Source organism: Oncorhynchus tshawytscha, linkage group LG13 (assembly GCF_018296145.1).
Source record: "Oncorhynchus tshawytscha isolate Ot180627B linkage group LG13, Otsh_v2.0, whole genome shotgun sequence".
Taxonomy (NCBI): Eukaryota; Metazoa; Chordata; class Actinopteri; order Salmoniformes; family Salmonidae; genus Oncorhynchus; species Oncorhynchus tshawytscha.
In genome coordinates, this window is record NC_056441.1 from 66,489,446 (window position 1) to 66,512,652 (window position 23,207).

General features: G+C 48.9%; 1 protein-coding gene across 2 annotated transcripts in view; it reads left to right on the plus strand.

Annotated features, from left to right (window-relative positions):
• The window catches only part of LOC112265534 (2-(3-amino-3-carboxypropyl)histidine synthase subunit 1), a 129,418-nt gene that overhangs the window by 67,565 nt on the left and 38,646 nt on the right, over positions 1-23,207 (plus strand). For both annotated transcript variants that reach the window (XM_042296211.1, XM_042296210.1), the window contains exons 5-6: positions 9,034-9,188; positions 9,933-10,054. In XM_042296211.1, coding sequence (XP_042152145.1) covers positions 9,034-9,188; positions 9,933-10,054 — 277 coding nt within the window. The remainder of the gene's footprint in view (positions 1-9,033; positions 9,189-9,932; positions 10,055-23,207) is intronic.

A 23,207-nucleotide genomic window follows, 5' to 3' on the forward strand; every position in this document is an offset into this window, starting at 1 on the left:
TTGAGGCTTCATCAGCAACACAACTGTCAGACACCTGCAGGAGATTAAAGACACTGCCCTCCCTGACTGTCTCTCCCTCTTCACTCAATCTCTCCCTCTCAATCATTTGTTCTATTTTTTCCTATCGCTGCCTGTCATTGTTAATTCTCTGACTTTGAGTTTTCCTCTGTCCCACCTGCTGTTGCTGTGTGTGTGAGTGATTGTGTGTGTGACTGTGAGTGATTGTGTGTGTGACTGTGTGAGTGATTGTGTGTGCGCGTGCTTGCGTGCGTTTGCAAGCTTTCGTGCCTATGTGTGTGCTTGCATATGTATGTGGCATGTTCTCATGTTAACTGAGTGTTTGTATGAGTGAGAAAATAAGTGAGGGAGTGATTGAATGAGTGAGGGAGTGATTGAATGAGTGAGGGAGTGATTGAATGAGTGATTGAATGAGAAAAGGAGTGAAGGAGTGATTGAATGAGAAATGGAGTAAGGGAGTGATTGAATGAGTGAGTGATATAGATGGAGGAAATGAAAAAGTGCGAAACAGAGTGAGTTGGGGCTGTCTCATCGGCAGTGATTTTAATTGCAGTGACTGCAGTGCTCTCAGACAGCCGTACTAATGTGATCAGAGAATGGATCGATCCCACTATGCTGTGCCATTTGTTTTTGGGAGCACCTGTAAACAAGCAGCAGCTGTATGTCTATGTCTCTGCCTGCTCTGCACTCTCTGCTCTGCACTCTGTCTCCCTCCCTGCCTGCCGGTCTTCATGCCTGCCTGCCGTCTCCCTTCCTGCCTGCCTGCCGGTCTTCATGCCTGCCTGCCGTCTCCCTGCCTGCCTGCCTGCCGGTCTTCATGCCTGCCTGCCGTCTCCCTGCCTGCCTGCCTGCCTGCCTGCCATCTGCCTGCCTGCCTGCCTGCCATCTGTCTTCATGCCTGCCTGCCATCTGTCTGCCTGCCTGCCTGATGGCCTGTCTTCCTGCCTGCCATCTGTCTTCATGCCTGCCGTCTCCCTGCTTACCTGTCTTCCTGCCTGCCATCTGTCTTCATGCCTAGCTAAGGAAGTGGAGTCTTTACTCAAATCAAATTTTATTTGTCACATACACATGGTTAGCAGATGTTAATGCGAGTGTAGCGAAATGCTTGTGCTTCTAGTTCCGACAATGCAGTAATAACCAACAAGTAATCTAACTAACAATTCCAAAACTACTGTCTTATACACACAAGTGTAAGGGGATAAAGAATATGTACATAAAGATATATGAATGAGTGATGGTACAGAGCGGCATAGACAAGATACAGTAGATGGTATCGAGTACAGTATATACATATGAGATGAGTATGTAAACAAAGTGGCATAGTTAAAGTGGCTAGTGATACATGTATTACATAAAGATGCAGTAGATGATATAGAGTACAGTATATACGTATACATATGAGATTAATAATGTAGGGTATGTAAACATTATATTAGGTAGCATTGTTTAAAGTGGCTAGTGATATATTTTACATCATTTCCCATCCATTCCCATTATTAAAGTGGCTGGAGTTGAGTCAGTGTGTTGGCAGCAGCCACTCAATGTTAGTGGTGGCTGTTTAACAGTCTGATGGCCTTGAGATAGAAGCTGTTTTTCAGTCTCTCGGTCCCAGCTTTGATGCACCTGTACTGACCTCGCCTTCTGGATGATAGCGGGGTGAACAGGCAGTGGCTCGGGTGGTTGTTGTCCTTGATGATCTTTATGGCCTTCCTGTAACATCGGGTGGTGTAGGTGTCCTGGAGGGCAGGTAGTTTGCCCCCGGTGATGCGTTGTGCAGACCTCACTACCCTCTGGAGAGCCTTACGGTTGTGGGCGGAGCAGTTGCCGTACCAGGCGGTGATGCAGCCCGCCAGGATGCTCTTGATTGTGCATCTGTAGAAGTTTGAGTGCTTTTGGTGACAAGCCGAATTTCTTCAGCCTCCTGAGGTTGAAGAGGCGCTGCTGCGCCTTCTTCACGATGCTGTCTGAGGAACTTAAAACTTACTACCCTCTCCACTACTGTTCCATCGATGTGGATAGGGGGGTGTTCCCTCTGCTGTTTAATGAAGTCCACAATCATCTCCTTTGTTTTGTTGACATTGAGTGTGAGGTTATTTTCCTGACACCACACTCCGAGGGCCCTCACCTCCTCCCTGTAGGCCGTCACGTCGTTGTTGGTAATCAAGCCTACCACTGTTGTGTCGTCCGCAAACTTGATGATTGAGTTGGAGGCGTGCGTGGCCACGCAGTCGTGGGTGAACAGGGAGTACAGGAGAGGGCTCAGAACGCACCCTTGTGGGGCCCCAGTGTTGAGGATCAGCGGGGTGGAGATGTTGTTGCCTACCCTCACCACCTGGGGGCGGCCCGTCAGGAAGTCCAGTACCCAGTTGCACAGGGCGGGGTCGAGACCCAGGGTCTCGAGCTTGATGACGAGCTTGGAGGGTACTATGGTGTTGAATGCCGAGCTGTAGTCAATGAACAGCATTCTCACATAGGTATTCCTCTTGTCCAGATGGGCAGTGTGCAGTGTGGTTGAGAGTGCATCGTCTGTGGACCTATTTGGGCGGTAAGCAAATTGGAGTGGGTCTAGGGTGTCAGGTAGGGTGGAGGTGATATGGTCCTTGACTAGTCTCTCAAAGCACTTCATGATGACGGGAGTGAGTGCTACGGGGCGGTAGTCGTTTAGCTCAGTTACCTTAGCTTTCTTGGGAACAGGAACAATGGTGGCCCTCTTGAAGCATGTGGGAACAGCAGACTGGGATAGGGATTGATTGAATATGTCCGTAAACACACCAGCCAGCTGGTCTGCGCATGCTCTGAGGGCGTGGCTGGGGGTGCCGTCTGGGCCTGCAGCCTTGCGAGGGTTAACACGTTTAAATGTTTTACTCACCTCGGCTGCAGTGAAGGAGAGGCCGCATGTTTTGGTTGCAGGCTGTGTCCGTCCCCAGTCCCACAACGCTCCCCATTCCAACCGCCTGGTATTTTTAACTTCTCTCTGTCTCCCACCTAGGCCTGTTTCTTACTATCCATCGCTCTCCTTCTCTGTCCTTCATTCCTGATACTCCTATCCATTCATCACTCCTAGTGCCTTCCAAATCCTCTCCTTCTCTGTCCTTCATTCCTGATACTCCTATCCATTCATCACTCCTAGTGCCTTCCAAATCCTCTCCTTCCCTTCATTCCTGATACTCCTATCCATTCATCACTCCTAGTGCCTTCCAAATCCTCTCCTTTCCTTCATTCCTGATACTCCTATCCATTCTTCACTCCTAGTGCCTTCCAAATCCTCTCCTTCTCGGTCCTTCATTCCTGATACTCCTATCCATTCATCACTCCTAGTGCCTTCCAAATCCTCTCCTTCTCTGTCCTTCATTCCTGATACTCCTATCCATTCATCACTCCTAGTGCCTTCCAAATCCTCTCCTTCCCTTTCCCCTCATTCTCTGTTTTTAATATATACAGTTCATTACCTCTCCCTATCCCACCCAAAATTGAATGGCAATATGTTTTCTTCCTGCCCACTTCTATAGCTAACAAGACTGGGAATTGCCAGGGACCTCGGGATACAGTATTATCACGATACTTAGGTGCCAATACGACATGTATTGTGATTCTCATGATTCTATGTATTGCGATTCAATGTTACTACGATTTGATTTTCCAAACATATTGCTCACTATATACTGAGTATACAAAATATTAAGAACACCTGCTCTTTCCATGACATAGACTGACCAGGTGAATCCAGGTGAAACGTGTGATCCATTACTGATGTCCCTTGTTAAATCCAGGTCAATCAGTGTAGATGAAGGGGAGGAGACAGGTTAAAGAAGGATTTTTAAGCCTTGAGACAATTGAGACATGGATTCTGTATGTGTGCCATTTAGAGGGTGAATGGGCAAGACATAAAATGTAAGTGCCTTGAATGAAGTATGGTAGTAGGTGCCAGTTTGTGGCAAAGCTGCTGGGTTTTCCCACACTCAACATTTTCCTGTGTGCATCTCTGTTATTATCTATGCACAGTCACTTTAATAACTCTACCTACATGTACATATTACCTTGACTAACCTTTGCCCCCGCACATTGACTCTGTACCAGTACCCCCTGTATAAAGCCTCGCTATTGTTATTTTACTGCTGCTCTTTAATTATTTGTTACTTTTATTTCTTATTCTTATTTTTGTCTTTTTTTTATTGCGTTGTTGTTTAAGGGCTTGTAAGTAAGCATTTCACTGTAAGGTCTACATCTGTTGTATTCGGCGCATGTGACAAAATAAGATTTGATTGGATTTGAATGGTCCACCATCCAAAAGGCATCCTGCCAACTTGACACAACTGAAAAAGAGCATATGAGAGCGAGAGCATATGAGAGCGAGAGCATATGAGAGCGAGAGCATATGAGAGCGAGAGCATATGAGAGCGAGAGCATATGAGAGCGAGAGCATATGAGAGCGAGAGCATATGAGAGCGAGAGCATATGAGAGCGAGAGCATATGAGAGCGAGAGCATATGAGAGCGAGAGCATATGAGAGAGAGCATATGAGAGCGAGAGCATATGAGAGCGAGAGCATATGAGAGCGAGAGCATATGAGAGCGAGAGCATATGAGAGCATATGAGAGAGCATATGAGAGAGAGCATATGAGAGCGAGAGCATATGAGAGCGAGAGCATATGAGAGAGCATATGAGAGCGAGAGCATATGAGAGCGAGAGCATATGAGAGCATATGAGAGAGAGCATATGAGCATATGAGAGCGAGAGCATATGAGAGAGAGCATATGAGAGAGAGCATATGAGAGAGAGCATATGAGAGCGAGAGCATATGAGAGAGAGAGCATATGAGAGCGAGAGCATATGAGAGCGAGAGCATATGAGAGCGAGAGCATATGAGAGAGAGCATGAGAAAATTTGTTTTTATCAGTCATGGGAAAAAAGTGCCAAACATGTTGGCTCACTATTTAAAAAAACAAGATCTAGGATGAAAAATGAGTTTTAGCGGAGGAACAACCAATTAGCGCAACATAGCAATTATTATTTTTTAAATATTTTTTTTATTATATGAATCGGTACTCGGAGTCAAAATGTCGCTATAGTATTGTCCAACATAATGTAGCTGTATCAATGTTTTCCCCCATCATCAATAGCTAGCCATTCTCTCCTCTTTGTTTCTGATTTGATAGATAGAAGCAGAAACAATCTACTTGGGACTATCCAGATAGTGTTAGTCTCCTTCCATTCATCTGGACAGAGGGATGGTAGATAATACCCTCTGTCCAGATGAATATCTACCATCCCTCTGTCCAGATGAATATCTACCATCCCTCTGTCCAGATGAATATCTACCATCCCTCTGTCCAGATGAATATCTACCATCCCTCTGTCCAGATGAATATCTACCATCCCTCTGCCCAGATGAATATCTACCATCCCTCTGCCCAGATGAATATCTACCATCCCTCTGCCCAGATGAATATCTACCATCCCTCTGTCCAGATGAATATCTACCATCCCTCTGCCCAGATGAATATCTACCATCCCTCTGCCCAGATGAATATCTACCATCCCTCTGTCCAGATGAATATCTACCATCCCTCTGTCCAGATGAATATCTACCATCCCTCTGCCCAGATGAATATCTACCATCCCTCTGTCCAGATGAATATCTACCATCCCTCTGTCCAGATGAATATCTACCATCCCTCTGTCCAGATGAATATCTACCATCCCTCTGTCCAGATGAATATCTACCATTCCTCTGTCCAGATGAATATCTACCATTCCTCTCTCTCTCTCTCTCTTCCTCTCCCTGTCACGCCTTCTCCGCTTTATCTCTCCATCTCTTATTCATATGTCTGTGGCATGAAATGAGCTACATTACAAGTGTTTAAACATTGACATGAAAATGGCCCATTTGCTTAATCACAGCATAAATGTCCTTTGTGTAAATTGCATGTAAAACAAGAGGAACTGTAATTACCATGATCAAAACCAAAGATAATGCCTCTCTCTTCTCTCTTTATCCCTGCCCTTATACCCCTTTTCCCTCAGCACTCTCTCCCACTCCCTCTCCCCCACTCCCTCCCTCCATCCCTCCATCTCCCCCACTTTCTCCCACTCCTTCCCTCTCCCCAATCCCTCTCTCCCTCTCTCCCCCACTCCCTCCATACATCCCTCCCTCTCCCCCACTCTCTCCCTCCCTCCATCCCTCTCCCCCACTCTCTCCCTCCCTCCCTCCTCTCTCCCCCCCTCCATTCCCTCCCTCCATCCCTCCATTCCCCCCCCACTCCCTCCATTCCTCCCCCCCCCACTCCCTCCATTCCGCTCCCCCACTCCCTCCATCCCGCTCACCCACTCTCTCCCTCCATCCCCTCCATTCCTCCATCCCCCCCACTCCCTCCATTCCGCTCCCCCACTCTCTCCCTCCATCCCGCTCCCCCACTCTCTCCCTCCATCCCGCTCCCCACTCTCTCCCTCCATCCCTCTCCCCCACTCTCTCCCTCCATCCCTCTCCCCCACTCTCTCCCTCCATCCCTCTCTCCCACTCCCTCCCTCTCTCCCACTCCCTCCATCCCGCTCACCCCTGTCCCTAAGTCTCTGGCTTTCCTAAGCCCAGGCGGGCGCATCGTAAATGGCCTGTGAAATTAATAATATTAATAGTAATTGCATGTGTCCCTCTCCTTCCCTAAATAATTGAGGTCTTTGCATCAGTGCCCAACATCGTGTGTGTGTGCCGGCTCAATCACGTGGAAAGGGTTTCAGCTCTATTCTAAAAGTGGGTGTGTGCTGTGTGTGCAGATTTGTGACTGTAGTTTAATGCTAGGCTTCTGAGGAGTACTCCATGTCTGTGGTATAAAACTGACATAACATACTTTTATATATATAGTGTATGTGGAAACCCCTTCAAATTAGTGTATATTCGGCTATCAATATCGGAGGGGCATTGACTAAATACAGTAGAATAGAATACAGTATGTACATATGAGATGAGTAAAGCAGTATGTTAACATTATTTAAGTGACTAGTGTTCCATTATTAAAGTGGCCAGTGATTCCATGTCTATGTATATAGGGCAGCAGCCTCTAAGGTGCAGGGTTGAGGTAGTCGGGTGGCAGCTGGCTAGTGATGGCTATTTTAACAGTCTGATGGCCTTAAGATGGAAGCTGGTTTTTTTTGTCTCTCGGGGCCCAGCTTTGATGCACCTGTACTGACTTCGCCTTCTGGATGATCTTTTTGGCCTTCCTGTGACATCGGGTGCCCCCGGTGATGCGTTGGGCAGACCGTACTACCCTCCGTACTACCCTCCCTACTACTGTTGTGTCGTCTGCAAACTCAATGATTGTGTTGTAGGCGTGCGTGGTCATGCTGTCATGGGTAAACAGGGAGTACAGGAGGGGGCTGAGTACGCACCCTTGTGGGGCCCCAGTGTTGAGGATCAGCGGTGTGGAGATGTTGTTTCCTACCTTCACCACCTGGGGGTGGCCCGTCAGGAAGTCCAGGACCCAGTTGCACAGGGAGGGGTTGAGACCCAGGGCCTCCAGCTTGTTGATGAGCTTGGAGGGTACTATGGTGTTGCATGCTGAACTATAGTCAATGATTCTGATATAGGTATTCTTCTTGTCCAGATGGGATTGGGCAGTGTGCAGTGTTATGGCGATTGCATCGTCTGTGGACCTATTGGGGTGGTAAGGAAATTGGACTGGGTCTAGGGTGTCAGGTAGGGTGGAGGTGATATGATCCGTGACTAGTCTCTCAAAGCACTTCATGATGACAGAAGTAACACTATGGGGCGATAGTCATTTAGTTCAGTTACCTTTGCATTTTTGGGTTTAGGAACAATGGTGGACATCTTGAACAAGTGGGGACAGCAGACTGGGATAGGGAGAGATTGTATATGTCCTCAAACATGTCTTGCCAGCTGGACTGTGTAAGCTCTGAGGACGCGGCTAGGGATGCCGTCTGGGCCGGCAGCCTTGCGAGGGTTAACATGCTGAAATGTTTTTGCTCAAGTTGACCACGTGGAATGAGAGCCCACAGTCCTTGGGAGCGGGCCGCATCGGTGGCACTGTGTTATCCTCAAAGTGGGGCGATGAAGGTGTTCAGCTTGTCTGGGATCCAGACGTCTGTGTCTGCGACGTGACTGGTTTTCCTTTTGTAATCCGTGATTGTCTGTAGACCCTGCCATATAGTGGAAATGTCTAGGAGCAACAACGGCTCCGCCGCGAAGTGGTAGGCCAAACAAGCTCACAGAACGGGACCGCTGAAGAAAAAAATAATCTGTCCTCTGTTGCAACATTCACTACAGAGTTAAAAACTGCCTCTGGAAGCAACGTCAGCACAACAACTGTTCGTCTGGAGCTTCATGAAATGGGTTTTCATTGCCAAGCAGCTGCACACAAGCCTAAGATCACAATGCCGAGCGTTGGCTGGAGTTGTGTAAAGCTCGCCGTCATTGGACTCTAGAGCAGTGGAAATGCGTTCTCTGGAGTGATGACTCACGATTCACCATCTGGCAGTCTGACGGACAAATCTGGGTTTGGCGGATGCAAGGAGAACGCTACCTACACCGAATGCATAGTGCCAACTGTAACATTTGGTGGAGGAGGAATAATGGTCCTTTGGCACTTTGTTCCAGTGAAGGGAAATCTTGACCTAAACTTTGAAGCTACAGTTTGGGAAAGGCCCTTTCCTGTTTTAGCATGACAATGCCCCCGTGCACAAAGCGAGGTCCATACAGAAATGGTTTGTAAAGATCGTTGTGGAAGAACTTGTTCTTTGGGATGAATTAGAACGCCGAATGCAAGCTCGGCCTAATCGCCATCTAATGCTCTTGTGGCTGAATGGAAGCAAGTCCCAAAAGAAATGTTCCAACATCTAGTGGAAATCCTTCCCAGAAGAGGGGAGGCTGTTATAGCAGCACAAGGGGGACCAACTCCATCTTAATACCCATGATTTTAGAATGAGATGTTCAACGAGCACATACTTTTGGTCTTGTAGTGTATTAAATGATTCATCCTAACCCTGTCTTTGTCTCCCTCCAGTCCCTATAGACTCCACAGCAGGCATTAAGATGCTGTACGTGTTTGTTGATATCCAGATGGACAACGCACACTTTCTGGACACTGTCAAGTTCAACTTCCCCCCTGGACACTCTCTGGCACTCGTCAGCACTATCCAGTTTGTGGCTGCACTGCAGGTATGTGTGTGTGTGTGTGTACGTGCATCTTTGGTGTGTGGGGGACTGTATGTGCATCTAACGCTATGTGTGCATGTACAGTTTAAGCCTAGCCTACATGCTGCATACATAGAAGAGCTCTGCTCCTGTGTGAGCCAACCTCCTGCCTGCACTTGAAGTTCAAGTGTGGGTTTGAAAACCCAGCTGCAGTTATTTTGGACTTGAAAGAAGGAGTGAACTTGTGAAATCTCAGATCATGTATCTGCAGCTCATCTCAGGCCTTTACATAAGCAGTTATAGATCCACAGTAGAGCTAGCTACCTCCTCCGTCTCCACTCTGCTGCTCTCCTCTCTGTCAGTGACCAACACTAGGACCATGCTAATGTAACCAGTGTTATTGATACATTCTGACATGCTGATGTGTGTGTCATGTTTTTGTTGTGTGTTGGGGCGGTTTGGGTGTGTGTGTGTCATATTTAGTTTTTAGTTTGGGCAGTTGCTGTGAGTGTGTGTGTGTGTGCCTCTTGCTCACTCATTCACAGCTCACGGTGTGTGTAGGTCATCCAAAATGGAGTAGGGAGTCATGAGGTCAGCGTCTATGTTCCCTGTTTACCTCCAACTGAAAAGAGCATATTACTCTCTGCTGCTTCTTTCTTGCCTAAATTGTTGGCACTCGCTCTCAGCGTCTTACTTTGTGTGAAAAGAGAAAAAGTAGATGTTATTTTATATCTATCAATGGTTGTTTGTCTCTTCCCCTCCCCCCAGGCGGTGAGTGCAGCTCTGAGGCCAGAGTATGAGGTGGTGGTTCCCCAGTGTCGCCCCCTGTCCCCTGGAGAGATCCTGGGGTGCACCTCCCCCCGCCTCGACCGAAAAGTCAACGCCATCGTGTGAGTGACTCAGCCTTTATCATTGTAAACCCATCCTATTCTCAGCCTCTGTCTGTCATACAGTACCTTCCTACCCAACACTTCCCCAGACATTGTTCAACATACCTTCCCCATCCTCGCTCCCCGACTCTGTCATCTACCTGCTAGTGTTGCCACAATACCAGATGTTTTACTTCGATACCAGGTTTAGTATCATGATACCGAAACGGTACTTAATACCAAAACAATACTAGATACCAAAACAATACCACTGCAAAGAAAAGAAGCTGAAGTCACAGAATAAACTTTATTTATTTATTTAAACATTAAACAATATGTTGAACAAATAAAATAACAAATAGAAATATGTTCTATTCTATGGTACATTTCTTTCTAAAATACTACACCAGATTAAGTAAGACGAATACCTTTATTGTTCATTATGCAAAATTGTACAATTATATGTAAACTGTTTTAAAATGTAATTTGATACATATCAGGGATAATTTGCTCATCTTTGGACATAAAATTGGATCAAATGACATTCATTAGACGTATGATTCATTATTCATTACAGCTAAATAATGTAATGTATTAAATAAATAGTTTTAGTTCCAAAACGACATAGAAATGAACTTAAAGGTGTTAAGGCCTCTACAATGCCTTCAGAAAGTATTCAGACCCCTTGACCTTTTCCACATTTTGTTACGTTACAGCTTTATTCTAAAATTGATCAACTGTTTTTTTTCCCCTCATTAATCTACAGGCAATAGCCAATAATGACAAAGCAAGAATGTAGAAATGTTTGCTAATTTATTACAAATTTTAAAAACTGAAATAATACATTTACATAAGTATTCAGACCCTTTCACTCAGTACTTTGTTGAGGCACCTTTGGCAGCGATTACAGCCTCGAATCTTCTTGGGTATGATGCTACAATCTTGGCACACCTGTATTTGGTGAGTTTCTCCCATTCTTCTCTGCAGATCCTCTCAAGCTCTGTCAGGTTGGATGGGGAGCGTTGCTGCACAGCTATTTTCAGGTCTCTCCAGAGATGTTTGATTGGTTTCAAGTTCGGGCTCTGGCTAGGCCACTCAAGAACATTCAGAGACATGTCCTGAAGCCATTCCTGTTTGTCCTGGCTGTATGCTTAGGTTTGTTGTCCTGTTGGAAGGCGAACCTTTGCCCCAGTCTGAGGGCCTGAGTGTTCTGGAGCAGGTTTTCATCAAGGATCTCTCTATACTTTGCTCTGTTCATCTTTCCCTCGATCCTGACTAGTCTCCCAGTCCCTGCCTCTGAAAAACATCCACACAGTATGATGCTGCCACCACCATGCTTCACCGTAGGGATGGTGCCAGGTTTCCTCCAGATGTGACGCTTGGCATTCAGGCCAAAGAGTTCAATCTTGGTTTCATCAGGCCAAAGAATCTTGTTTCTCATGGTCTGAGAGTCCTTTAGGTGCCTTTTAGCACACTCCAAGCGGGCTGTCATGTGCCTTTTACTGAGGAGTGGCTTCCGTCTGGCCACTCTACCATGATTGGTGGAGTTCTGCAGAGATGGTTGTCCTTCTGGAAGGTTCTCCCATCTCCACAGAGGAACTCTAGAGCTCTGTCAGATTGACCATCGGTGCTCAGTCACCTCTCTGACCACGGCCCTTCTCCCCCGATTGCTCAGTTTGGACGGGCGGCCAGCTCTAGGAAGAGTCTTGGTGGTTCCAAACTTCTTCCATTTAAGAACGATGGAGGCCTCTGTGTTCTTGGGAACCTTCAGTGTTGCAGAAATGTTTTGGTACCTTTACCCAGATCTGTGCCTACACACAATCCTGTCTCAGACTTCTAATGACAATTCCTTCGACCTCATGGCTTGGTTTTTGCTCTGACATGCACTTTCAACTGTGGGACCTTATATACAGGTGTGTGCCTTAACTAGTAAATGTAACGAATTACAATTAGAAAGTCATCTTTGATTACAGAGTAGATGAGGGCCAGACCACTGAAACAACTAAGCAAAAGGTGTTACAAAGCAGTGCAAGGGAGGTTTAGTTCCAAAAGGACATACAAAAACAACATTTTGCATTGTAACGTAGTCGTTACTATACTAAATTTGAATAATTTTTGAGGGACAATGGCATGAACATATATTCAGCATGACATCCATGTGAGCATTATAATATGATTACACAACCAAAAAGTCTCTTTCGAAATGCACTTACAGCAATATGTTTAGACTACTTTGCATTTGTCTAGGCTTGCTACTAGCAGTAGCCACTATCCAGCCAGCAGCCATGGGTGCAGCATTGCACCCTGGGAAGTGAAATGCATTCTGGGAATAGGAGTATTCTGTGTTAAATCCATTGCATTTCTACTCTGTGTGGACTTGCAATATACAGTGCCATTGGAAAGTATTCAGACTCCTTGACTTTTTCCACATTTTGGTACATTCCAGCCTTATTCTAAAATTGATTAAATACAACAAAATCCTCCCCAATCTAGACACAATACCCCCCAATGACAAAGAAAAAACAGGTTTTTATAAATTTTAGCACATTTCTAGAATAAACACTTAAATATCACATTTACATAAGTATTCAGACCCTTTGCTATGAGACTTAAAATTTAGTTCTGGTGCATTCCATTTTTCATCCTTGATGTTTCTACAACTTGATTGGTGTCCACCTGTGGTAAATTCTGTTGATTTGACATGATTTGGAAAGGCACACACCTGTCTATATAAAGGTCCCATAGTTGACAGCGCATGTCAGAGCATAAACCAAGCCATGAGGTCGAAGGAATTGTCCTTAGAGCTACAAGACAGGATTGTGTCGATGCACAGTTTCTAAAAACCTGTTTTGGCTTTGTCATTATGGGGTGTTGTGTGTAGATGGATGGGAGGAAAAGTAAGTCCTTTTAGAATAAGGCTGTAATTTGACAAAATGTGAAAAAAGTCAAGGAGTCTGAATCCTTTCCGAATGCACCGTATGTTTTTGTTGGTGACACTTTGATATCTCGATCATTTGCAGCTGTTTAAGTCTATCAACATTTGAATTAGATTGAGCAATACAAGCCCCACTCGTGGATATAACTCGTCTTTGACAGTATGGAGTACAATACCACATAGAAGTTTAGAAGAGAGGAACTCCATCAATCATTTATTCTATTGGCTGTGAAACCCACTATATGCAGCTGTTGCAAGAGCACACTTTTCACTGGCTGTCCACTGATCGCAAAACCAACGATTTATGGGCAATTTAAACTTCTTAAATTCAACCTTTATTGGGTTAAATACACATACATTTGTGAACAGCCATCCACAACAACCACAATCTGTAATAGCGTAGAGAGCAGCAGTGTGATTCATTTTTTTTCTAGAGGGAGGATCAGCTTAATATTGCAGAAAGAATGTTGCTTCCAATGTAATTGTCTGCATCATTTCCAATCCCCCATATTTTTGGGGTAAATATATATATCCATACACGCATGCATATATATATACATACACATACCTATATAGACATACATACTTTTTTAAAGAATATACCTTTATTATTATTCCCTGTAAACCCTTCCACCGATCCCCCAATTGGAGTAAACTAATAAACACTTCTGCTTCTACCTTCAATCCATACATCTTATACACATTCTACAGACACAGTCTACTTTACAATAGTTCTCTCTTGTTTGTTTTTAGTCCTTCCTCTATTTCTGATGTCCATCCAGTTTGATTTCTATCTGTATCTGTGCTGTTTCACAAAATGTCTGAACTTATATACATTTTACAGATCCCGTATGCTTTACATTGTTTATCTTGTTATTAGTCCCACCCTTCAGCTCCATTCAACCCCTCCCATCTGTCTATCATCATCATCCATTTCTGATTTCTATTTGCCAAATATTTTTCAACTATGCTGTGATGCTTCACAAAATAATTGAACCTTCCTATTCTCATAGCTTTAACAGATTGTAAATTAAAAATATACATTTTTTGCTAAAATAATGATTATATTATTGATTGATTGACTGTGGCTTTTCAAATCACCCAGTATTGCTATCTGTAGCGTTACTTCTAGGCAAATGTTGCAATTCTTCAGCCATTCCTGGACCTGTGACCAAAAACAAGCTACATATGGACAGTACCAAAATAAATGATCTAATGACTCTGCCTCCTCACAGCAGAATCTGCAGAGCTGAGAAGATTGTATCCCCCATATATATAACATTCTATTATAGTTGCAAGAATTTTGTATCGTAATTTATATTGAAAAATGTGAAGTTTTGAATCCGGCATTGTTTTGCGTATCAATTCATAAACCATGTGCCATGGAACGGGTACATCAAAATTCTCTTACCAACTATTTTGCAATTTATATGGCACAGCTGTCAATTTTTTGGTCCTTAAATGAAATTGGTATATGTTTTTATTTATCACACTTTTCTTGAACCATTTATGTTCTTTAATACAGGGCCGACACACAAGTTTCTTACTTTCCCCTTTCTACTTGCCTCTTCCATTTTTGTGGTAATGCTGCAATTAATTGGTTGTAATTTTGGGTAGAGCAGACATTTCCATATGTCTGTGTTCGCTGCATGTGTGACATAACTCCACCAGTCCTATTTATGATATCATTCACTAAAATGATACCTTTTTTAAGCAGTGTGATTCTTATCAATGCGCTATGTAGATAGCGTATCAATAATTAGTGAATGTCCCGTATCGCCCGTAGGCTACACTGCTGTCATCCTTAACCTCCAGGCATTTGTTCAAGTTGGATAATCTTTGGATGAAGACAACAGTCGCACCATTGGAAGACATTGCTTGGACTGTAGCCTACAAAATACTATTCCTGCTATTCTCCCGCGATCCATCAAACATATTTGATGTGTCATCATAGTGGTCATCATAGTGGTCTCGGACTTGTGGTCAAAGTCAGGCAGACCAATTTCTACTTGACCAATTTAAAATGCTGATTTGAATGTCATTGAGGTAACAGAAAGGCGTCATATGTTTTTTCTCGCAAACGTCCTTTCGGAATTTAAAAGTAATCCTAGAAGTAATCTTCTGGTTTTTCAGAAGTATCTGTAATCTGATTACAATATATGTGCTGGTTACGTAACAGATTAGTTACATTTTTTTTTGTAATCCATTACTCCCTAATCCTGCATACGACCTGCTCATACACGCTAACAGGCTCAGGCGACAGCAAGGAGTGCAGCTCTGCATGTACTTACAGTGAGTACACACAGAAAACGTCCTCTGTGTATTGACATAGACATACAGTCGTATGTATTTCAAGATCTTGTATGTTCCTAATAATACCCATGCTGTACTTATGATCCCCACACACCCTTCCCAGTGTATGGGATTAGAGTGGCCAGATGAAAAGAGGAGAGACAGCCAGTACAGGAAAACAGCCTGGTCCCACAGGAGAGGAAAGCCGTGTGTCTGTGTCAGGGGGGTGTTTGTACTTCGTCCACTAATCTAAAGTGGAGTGTCTTTGATGTGTGTGTAGGGGCAAAGGGGGGTGAGATGGGAGAAATAATTGATTACCTTGCCTGATAATTAGCTCCCTGAGTGTCTCTCTCTCTGGCTCACCCTCTCTATCTCTCTGGCTCACCCTCTCTATCTCTCTGGCTCACCCTCTCTATCTCTCTGGCTCACCCTCTCTCTGGCTTGCCCTCTCTCTCTCTCTGGCTTGCCCTCTCTCTGGCTCGCGCCCTCTCTCTGGCTCGCGCCCTCTCTCTCTCTCTCTCTCTCTCTCTCTGGCGCGCTCTCTCTCTCTGGCGCGCTCTGGCTCGCCCTCTCTCTCTCGCTCTGGCTCGCCCTCTCTCTCTCGCTCTGGCTCGCCCTCTCTCTCTCGCTCTGGCTCGCCCTCTCTCTCTCGCTCTGGCTCGCCCTCTCTCTTTCGTTCTGGCTCGCCCTCTCTCGCTCTGGCTCGCCCTCTCTCTCTCGCTCTGGCTCGCCCTCTCGCTCTGGCTCGCCCTCTCTCTCTCGCTCTGGCTCGCCCTCTCTCTCTCTCTGGCTCGCCCTCTCTCTCTCTCTGGCTCGCCCTCTCTCTCTCTCTGGCTCGCCCTCTCTCTCTCTGGCTCGCCCTCTCTCTGGCTCGCCCTCTCTCTCTCTCTGGCTCGCCTCTCTCTCTCTCTCTGGCTCGCCCTCTCTCTCTCTCTCTGGCTCGCCCTCTCTCTCTCTCTCTGGCTCGCCTCTCTCTCTCTCTCTGGCTCGCCCCTCTCTCTCTCTCTCTGGCTCGCCCTCTCTCTCTCTCTCTCTGGCTCGCCCTCTCTCTCTCTCTCTGGCTCGCCCTCTCTCTCTCTCTCTGGCTCGCCCTCTCTCTCTCTCTCTGGCTCGCCCTCTCTCTCTCTCTCTGGCTCGCCCTCTCTCTCTCTCTCTGGCTCGCCCTCTCTCTCTCTCTCTCTCTGGCTCGCCCTCTCTCTCTCTCTCTCTCTCTGGCTCGCCCCTCTCTCTCTCTGGCTCGCCCTCTCTCTCTCTCTCTCTCTCTGGCTCGCCTCTCTCTCTCTCTCTGGCTCTCTCCCTCTCTCTCTCTCTCTCTGGCTCGCCTCTCTCTCTCTCTCTCTCTGGCTCGCCCTCTCTCTCTCTCTCTCTGGCTCGCCCTCTCTCTCTCTCTCTCTCTCTGCTCGCCCCTCTCTCTCTCTCTCTCTCTCTGGCTCGCCCTCTCTCTCTCTCTCTCTCTCTCTGGCTCGCCCTCTCTCTCTCTCTCTGGCTCGCCCTCTCTCTCTCTCTCTGGCTCGCCCTCTCTCTCTCTCTCTCTGGCTCGCCCTCTCTCTCTCTCTCTCTGGCTCGCCCTCTCTCTCTCTCTCTGGCTCGCCCCTCTCTCTCTCTCTCTGGCTCGCCCCTCTCTCTCTCTCTCTCTCTCTCTGGCTCGCCCTCTCTCTGGCTCGCCCTCTCTCTCTCTCTGGCTCGCCCTCTCTCTCTCTCTCTGGCTCGCCCTCTCTCTCTCTCTCTGGCTCGCCCTCTCTCTCTCGCTCTGGCTCGCCCTCTCTCTCTCGCTCTGGCTCGCCCTCTCTCTTTCGTTCTGGCTCGCCCTCTCTCGCTCTGGCTCGCCCTCTCTCTCTTGCTCTGGCTCGCCCTCTCGCTCTGACTCGCCCTCTCTCTCTCGCTCTGGCTCGCCCCTCTCTCTCTCTCTCTGGCTCGCTCTCTCTCTCTCTCTCTCTGGCTCGCCCTCTCTCTGGCGCGCTCTCTCTCTGGCGCGCTCTGGCTCGCCCTCTCTCTCTCGCTCTGGCTCGCCCTCTCGCTCTGGCTCTCTCTCTCTCGCTCTGGCTCGCCTCTCTCTCTCTCGCTCTGGCTCGCCCTCTCTCTTTCGTTCTGGCTCGCCCTCTCTCGCTCTGGCTCGCCCTCTCTCTCTCGCTCTGGCTCGCCCTCTCGCTCTGACTCGCCCTCTCTCTCTCGCTCTGGCTCGCCCTCTCTCTCACTGGCTCGCCCTCTCTCTCTCTCTGGCTCGCCCTCTCTCTCTCTCTCTGGCTCGCCCTCTCTCTCTCTGGCTCGCCCCTCTCTGGCTCGCCCTCTCTCTCTCTCTCTGGCTCGCCCTCTCTCTCTCTCTGGCTCGCCCTCTCTCTCTCTCTCTGGCTCGCCCTCTCTCTCTCTCTCTGGCTCGCCCTCTCTCTCTCTCTCTCTGGCTCGCCCTCTCTCTCTCTCTCTGGCTCGCCCTCTCTCTCTCTCTCTCTGGCTCGCCCTCTCTCTCTCTCTCTGGCGCCCTCTCTCTCTCTCTCTGGCTCGCTCTCTCTCTCTCTCTCTGGCTCGCCCTCTCTCTCTCTCTCTGGCTCGCCCTCTCTCTCTCTCTCTCTGGCTCGCCCTCTCTCTCTCTCTCTCTCTGGCTCGCCCTCTCTCTCTCTCTCTCTCTGGCTCGCCCTCTCTCTCTCTGGCTCGCCCCTCTCTCTCTCTCTCTCTCTGGCTCGCCCTCTCTCTCTCTCTCTCTGGCTCGCCCTCTCTCTCTCTCTCTGGCTCGCCCTCTCTCTCTCTCTCTCTGGCTCGCCCTCTCTCTCTCTCTCTCTGGCTCGCCCTCTCTCTCTCTCTCTCTCTCTGGCTCGCCCCTCTCTCTCTCTCTCTCTCTGGCTCGCCCCTCTCTCTCTCTCTCTCTCTGGCTCGCCCTCTCTCTCTCTCTCTGGCTCGCCCTCTCTCTCTCTCTCTGGCTCGCCCTCTCTCTCTCTCTCTGGCTCGCCCTCTCTCTCTCTCTCTCTGGCTCGCCCTCTCTCTCTCTCTCTCTGGCTCGCCCTCTCTCTCTCTCTCTGGCTCGCCCCTCTCTCTCTCTCTCTGGCTCGCCCTCTCTCTCTCTCTCTCTCTCTCTCTGGCTCGCCCTCTCTCTGGCTCCCTCTCTCTCTCTCTGGCTCGCCCTCTCTCTCTCTCTCTGGCTCGCCCTCTCTCTCTCTCTCTGGCTCGCCCTCTCTCTCTCTCTCTGGCTCGCCCTCTCTCTCTCTCTGGCTCGCCCTCTCTCTCTCTCTGGCTCGCCCTCTCTCTCTCTCTCTGGCTCGCCCTCTCTCTCTCTCTCTCTGGCTCGCCCTCTCTCTCTCTCTCTCTGGCTCGCCCTCTCTCTCTCTCTCTGGCTCGCCTCTCTCTCTCTCTCTGGCTCGCCCTCTCTCTCTCTCTCTGGCTCGCCCTCTCTCTCTCTCTCTCTGGCTCGCCCTCTCTCTCTCTCTGGCTCGCCCCTCTCTCTCTCTCTCTCTCTCTGGCTCGCCTCTCTCTCTCTCTCTCTGGCTCGCCCTCTCTCTCTCTCTCTCTCTGGCTCGCCTCTCTCTCTCTCTCTGGCTCGCCCCTCTCTCTCTCTCTCTCTCTCTGGCTCGCCCTCTCTCTCTCTCTCTCTGGCTCGCCTCTCTCTCTCTCTCTCTCTCTGGCTCGCCCTCTCTCTCTCTCTCTCTCTCTCTGGCTCGCTCTCTCTCTCTCTGGCTCTGGCCCTCTCTCTCTCTCTCTGGCTCGCCCTCTCTCTCTCTCTCTGGCTCGCCCTCTCTCTCTCTCTCTGGCTCGCCCTCTCTCTCTCTCTCTCTGGCTCGCCCTCTCTCTCTCTCTCTCTGGCTCGCCCCTCTCTCTCTCTCTGGCTCGCCCCTCTCTCTCTCTCTGGCTCGCCCTCTCTCTCTCTCTCTCTCTCTCTCTGGCTCGCCCCCTCTCTCTCTCTCTCTCTCTCTGGCTCGCCCCTCTCTCTCTCTCTCTCTGGCTCGCCCCTCTCTCTCTCTCTCTCTCTGGCTCGCCCCCTCTCTCTCTCTCTCTCTGGCTCGCCCCTCTCTCTCTCTCTCTGGCTCGCCCTCTCTCTCTCTCTCTCTGGCTCGCCCTCTCTCTCTCTGGCTCGCCCCCTCTCTCTCTCTCTGGCTCGCCCCTCTCTCTCTCTCTCTCTGGCTCGCCCTCTCTCTCTCTCTCTCTGGCTCGCCCTCTCTCTCTCTCTCTCTGGCTCGCCCTCTCTCTCTGGCTCGCCCTCTCTCTCTGGCTCGCCCTCTCTCTCTGGCTCGCCCTCTCTCTCTCTCTCTGGCTCGCCCTCTCTCTCTCTCTGGCTCGCCTCTCTCTCTCTCTCTCTGGCGCGCTCTCTCTCTCTCTCTGGCGCGCTCTCTCTCTCTCTGGCTCGCTCTGGCTCGCCCTCGCCCTGTCTCTCGCTCTGGCTCGCCCTGTCTCTCGCTCTGGCTCGCCCTCTCTCTCGCTCTGGCTCGCCCTCTCTCTCGCTCTGGCTCGCCCTCGCTCTGGCTCGCTCTCTCTCTGGCTCGCCCTCGCTCTGGCTCGCCCTCTCTCTCGCTCTGGCTCGCCCTCTCTCTCTCTCTCTCTCTCTCTCTCTCTCTGGCTCGCCCTCTCTCTCTCTCTCTCTGGCGCTCTCTCTCTCTCTCTGGCGCGCTCTCTCTCTCTCTGGCTCGCTCTGGCTCGCCCTCTCTCTCTCTGGCTCGCTCTGGCTCGCCCTCGCCCTGTCTCTCGCTCTGGCTCGCCCTGTCTCTCGCTCTGGCTCGCCCTCTCTCTCTCGCTCTGGCTCGCCCTCCCTCTGGCTCGCTCTCTCTCTCGCTCTGGCTCGCCCTCTGGCTCGCTCTCTCTCTCGCTCTGGCTCGCCCTCTCTCTCGCTCTGGCTCGCCCTCTCTCTCGCTCTGGCTCGCCCTCTCTCTCTCTCTCTCTCTGGCTCGCCCTCTCTCTCTCTGGCTCGCCCTCTCTCTCTCTCTCTGGCGCGCTCTCTCTCTCTCTCTGGCGCGCCCTCTCTCTCGCTCTGGCGCGCCCTCTCTCTCGCTCTGGCGCGCCCTCTCTCTCGCTCTGGCTCGCCCTCTCTCTCGCTCTGGCTCGCCCTCGCTCTGGCTCGCCCTCTCTCTCGCTCTGGCTCTCTCTCTCTCTCTCTCTCTGGCTCGCCCTCTCTCTCTCTCTGGCTCGCCCTCTCTCTCTCTCTGGCTCGCCCTCTCTCTCTCTGGCTCGCCCTCTCTCTCTCTCTCGCGCTCTCTCTCTCTCTGGCTCGCTCTGGCTCGCCCCTCTCTCTCTGGCTCGCTCTGGCTCGCCCTCGCCCTGTCTCTCGCTCTGGCTCGCCCTGTCTCTCGCTCTGGCTCGCCCTCTCTCTCGCTCTGGCTCGCCCTCGCTCTGGCTCGCTCTCTCTCTCGCTCTGGCTCGCCCTCTCTCTCGCTCTGGCTCGCCCTCTCTCTCGCTCTGGCTCGCCCTCTCTCTCGCTCTGGCTCGCCCTCTCTCTCGCTCTGGCTCGCCCTCTCTCTCGCTCTGGCTCGCCCTCTCTCTCGCTCTGGCTCGCCCTCTCTCTCTCTCTGGCTCGCCCTCTCTCTCTCTCTGGCTCGCCCTCCCTCTCTCTCTGGCTCGCCCTCTCTCTCTCTCTGGCTCGCCCTCTCTCTCTCTCTGGCTCGCCCCTCTCTCTCTCTCTGGCTCGCCCTCTCTCTCTCTCTCTGGCTCGCCCTCTCTCTCTCTCTGGCTCGCCCTCTCTCTCTCTCTGGCTCGCCCTCTCTCTGGCTTGCCCTCTCTCTGGCTTGCCCTCTCTCTGGCTCGCGCGCTCTCTCTCTCTCTCTCTGGCGCGCTCTCTCTCTCTGGCTCGCTCTGGCTCGCCCTGTCTCTCGCTCTGGCTCGCCCTGTCTCTCGCTCTGGCTCGCCCTGTCTCTCGCTCTGGCTCGCCCTCGCTCTGGCTCGCCCTCTCTCTCGCTCTGGCTCGCCCTCTCTCTCGCTCTGGCTCGCCCTCTCTCCATCTCTCCCCTTCTCACTGCCCCTTTCTCTCTCTCCCTCCCCTCCATCTCTTTCTCTCCTCTTGTCAGTGGCTCTGAGGGGCAGGTTACAACCAGCTCATACCTGTGTACAGAACAGTACAGACACTGGAAACGGTAAACCAGCAGGAGGCGTCGACAAATATAATAGTCAGTAATAATGGATAGAAATCAGGGCTGTTGAAGAATCATGGTCCATTACATTTCACTTCTTTCATTTTAATTTGCATTTACCGGTAGATTTGTCATTTATGAATAGTTTGAAATATCTCTCAGCCTCCATACTGTCTCTCATAAGTCCCCTAAATGTTCTTATTGTGCTCAACCATTATTTATAAAAGTGAATCGGAGGGACTTATTGCTGAGATATCTATTATGTAGATTTTGAAATGACTTTAGTTGAGTGTATGTGGGATGAGTGATGGTATATTAGTCTCTGAGACGCCATGTCTTTAATACGTTACAGCATCTACAGTTGAAGTTGGAAGTTTACATTAAAACTGGTTTTTCAACCACTCCACAAATGTATTGTTAACAGACTATAGTTTTGGCAAGTCGGTTAGGACATCTACTTTGTGCATGACAAAGTCATTTTTCCAACAAACAACAACAAGTTTACAGACGGATTATTTCACTTATAATTCACTGTATCACAATTCCAGTGGGTCAGAAGATTACATACACTAAGTTGACTGTGCCTTTAAAACAGCTTGGAAAATTCCAGAAAATTATGTCATGGCTTTAGAAGCTTCTCATAATTTGAATCAATTGGAGGTGTACCTGTGGATGTATTTCAAGGCCTACCTTCAAACTCAGTGCATCTTTGCTTGACATCATGGGAAAATAAATCAGCCAAGACCTCAGAAAAAAAATGGGAGACCTCCACAAGTCTGGTTCATTTTTGGGAGCAATTTCCAAATGCCCGAAGGTACCACGGTCATCTGTACAAACAATAGTACGCAAGTACAAACACCATAAGACCACGCAGCCGTCATACCGCTCAGGAAGGAGACTCGTTCTGTCTCCTAGAGATGAGCGTACTTTGGTGCGAAAAGTGCAAATCAATCCCAGAACTGCAGCAAAAGACCTTGTGAAGATTCTGGAGGAAACGGGTACAAAAGTATCTATATCCACAGTAAAACAAGTCCTATATCGACATAACCTGAAAGGCCACTCAGCAAGGAAGAAGCCACTGCTCCAAAACCGCCATAAAAAAGCCAGACTACGGTTTGCAACTGCACATGGAGACAAAGATTGTACTTTTTGTAGAAATGTCTTGTGGTCTGATGAAACAAAAATAGAACTGTTTGGCCATAATGACCATCGTTATGTTTGGAGGAAAAAGGGTGAGGCTGGCAAGCCGAAGAACACCATCCCAACCGTGAACCAAGGGGGTGGCAGCATCATGTTGTGTGGGTGCTTTGCTGCAGGAGGGACTGGTGCACTTCACAAAATAGATGGCATCATAAGGTAGGAAAATTATGTGGATATATTGAAGCAACATCTCAGGACATCTTGGTCGCAAATGGTTCTTCCAAATGGACAATGACCCCAAGCATGCTTCCAAAGTTGAAGCAAAATGGCTTAAGGACAACAAAGTCGAGGTATTGGAGTGGCAATCACAAAGCCCTGACCTCAATCCTATAGAAAATGTGTGGGCAGAACTGAAAAAGTGTGTGCTAGCAAGGAGGCCTACAAACCTGACTCGGTTACACCAGCTCTGTCAGGAGGAATGGGCCAAAATTCACCCAGCTTATTGTGGGAAGCTTGTAGAAGGCTACCCAAAACATTTGACCCAAGTTAAACAATTTATTGAGATATTAAATAATGATAGAGAAGAAGCATAGAATATGAGAAGTGAAAGAGACTGGGTTTTATGTCAGAAGTTAATGGCTCTCTGTAGAAAGACCGATGGCTTTGGAATGTGTTGGGTGGACGGGAGGAGAGCAACGTGTTGATATAGGGAAGACAGATGGACATCTTTGGATTAGGTGAAGAAGGGGTTGAGGTCAGGAGGTGA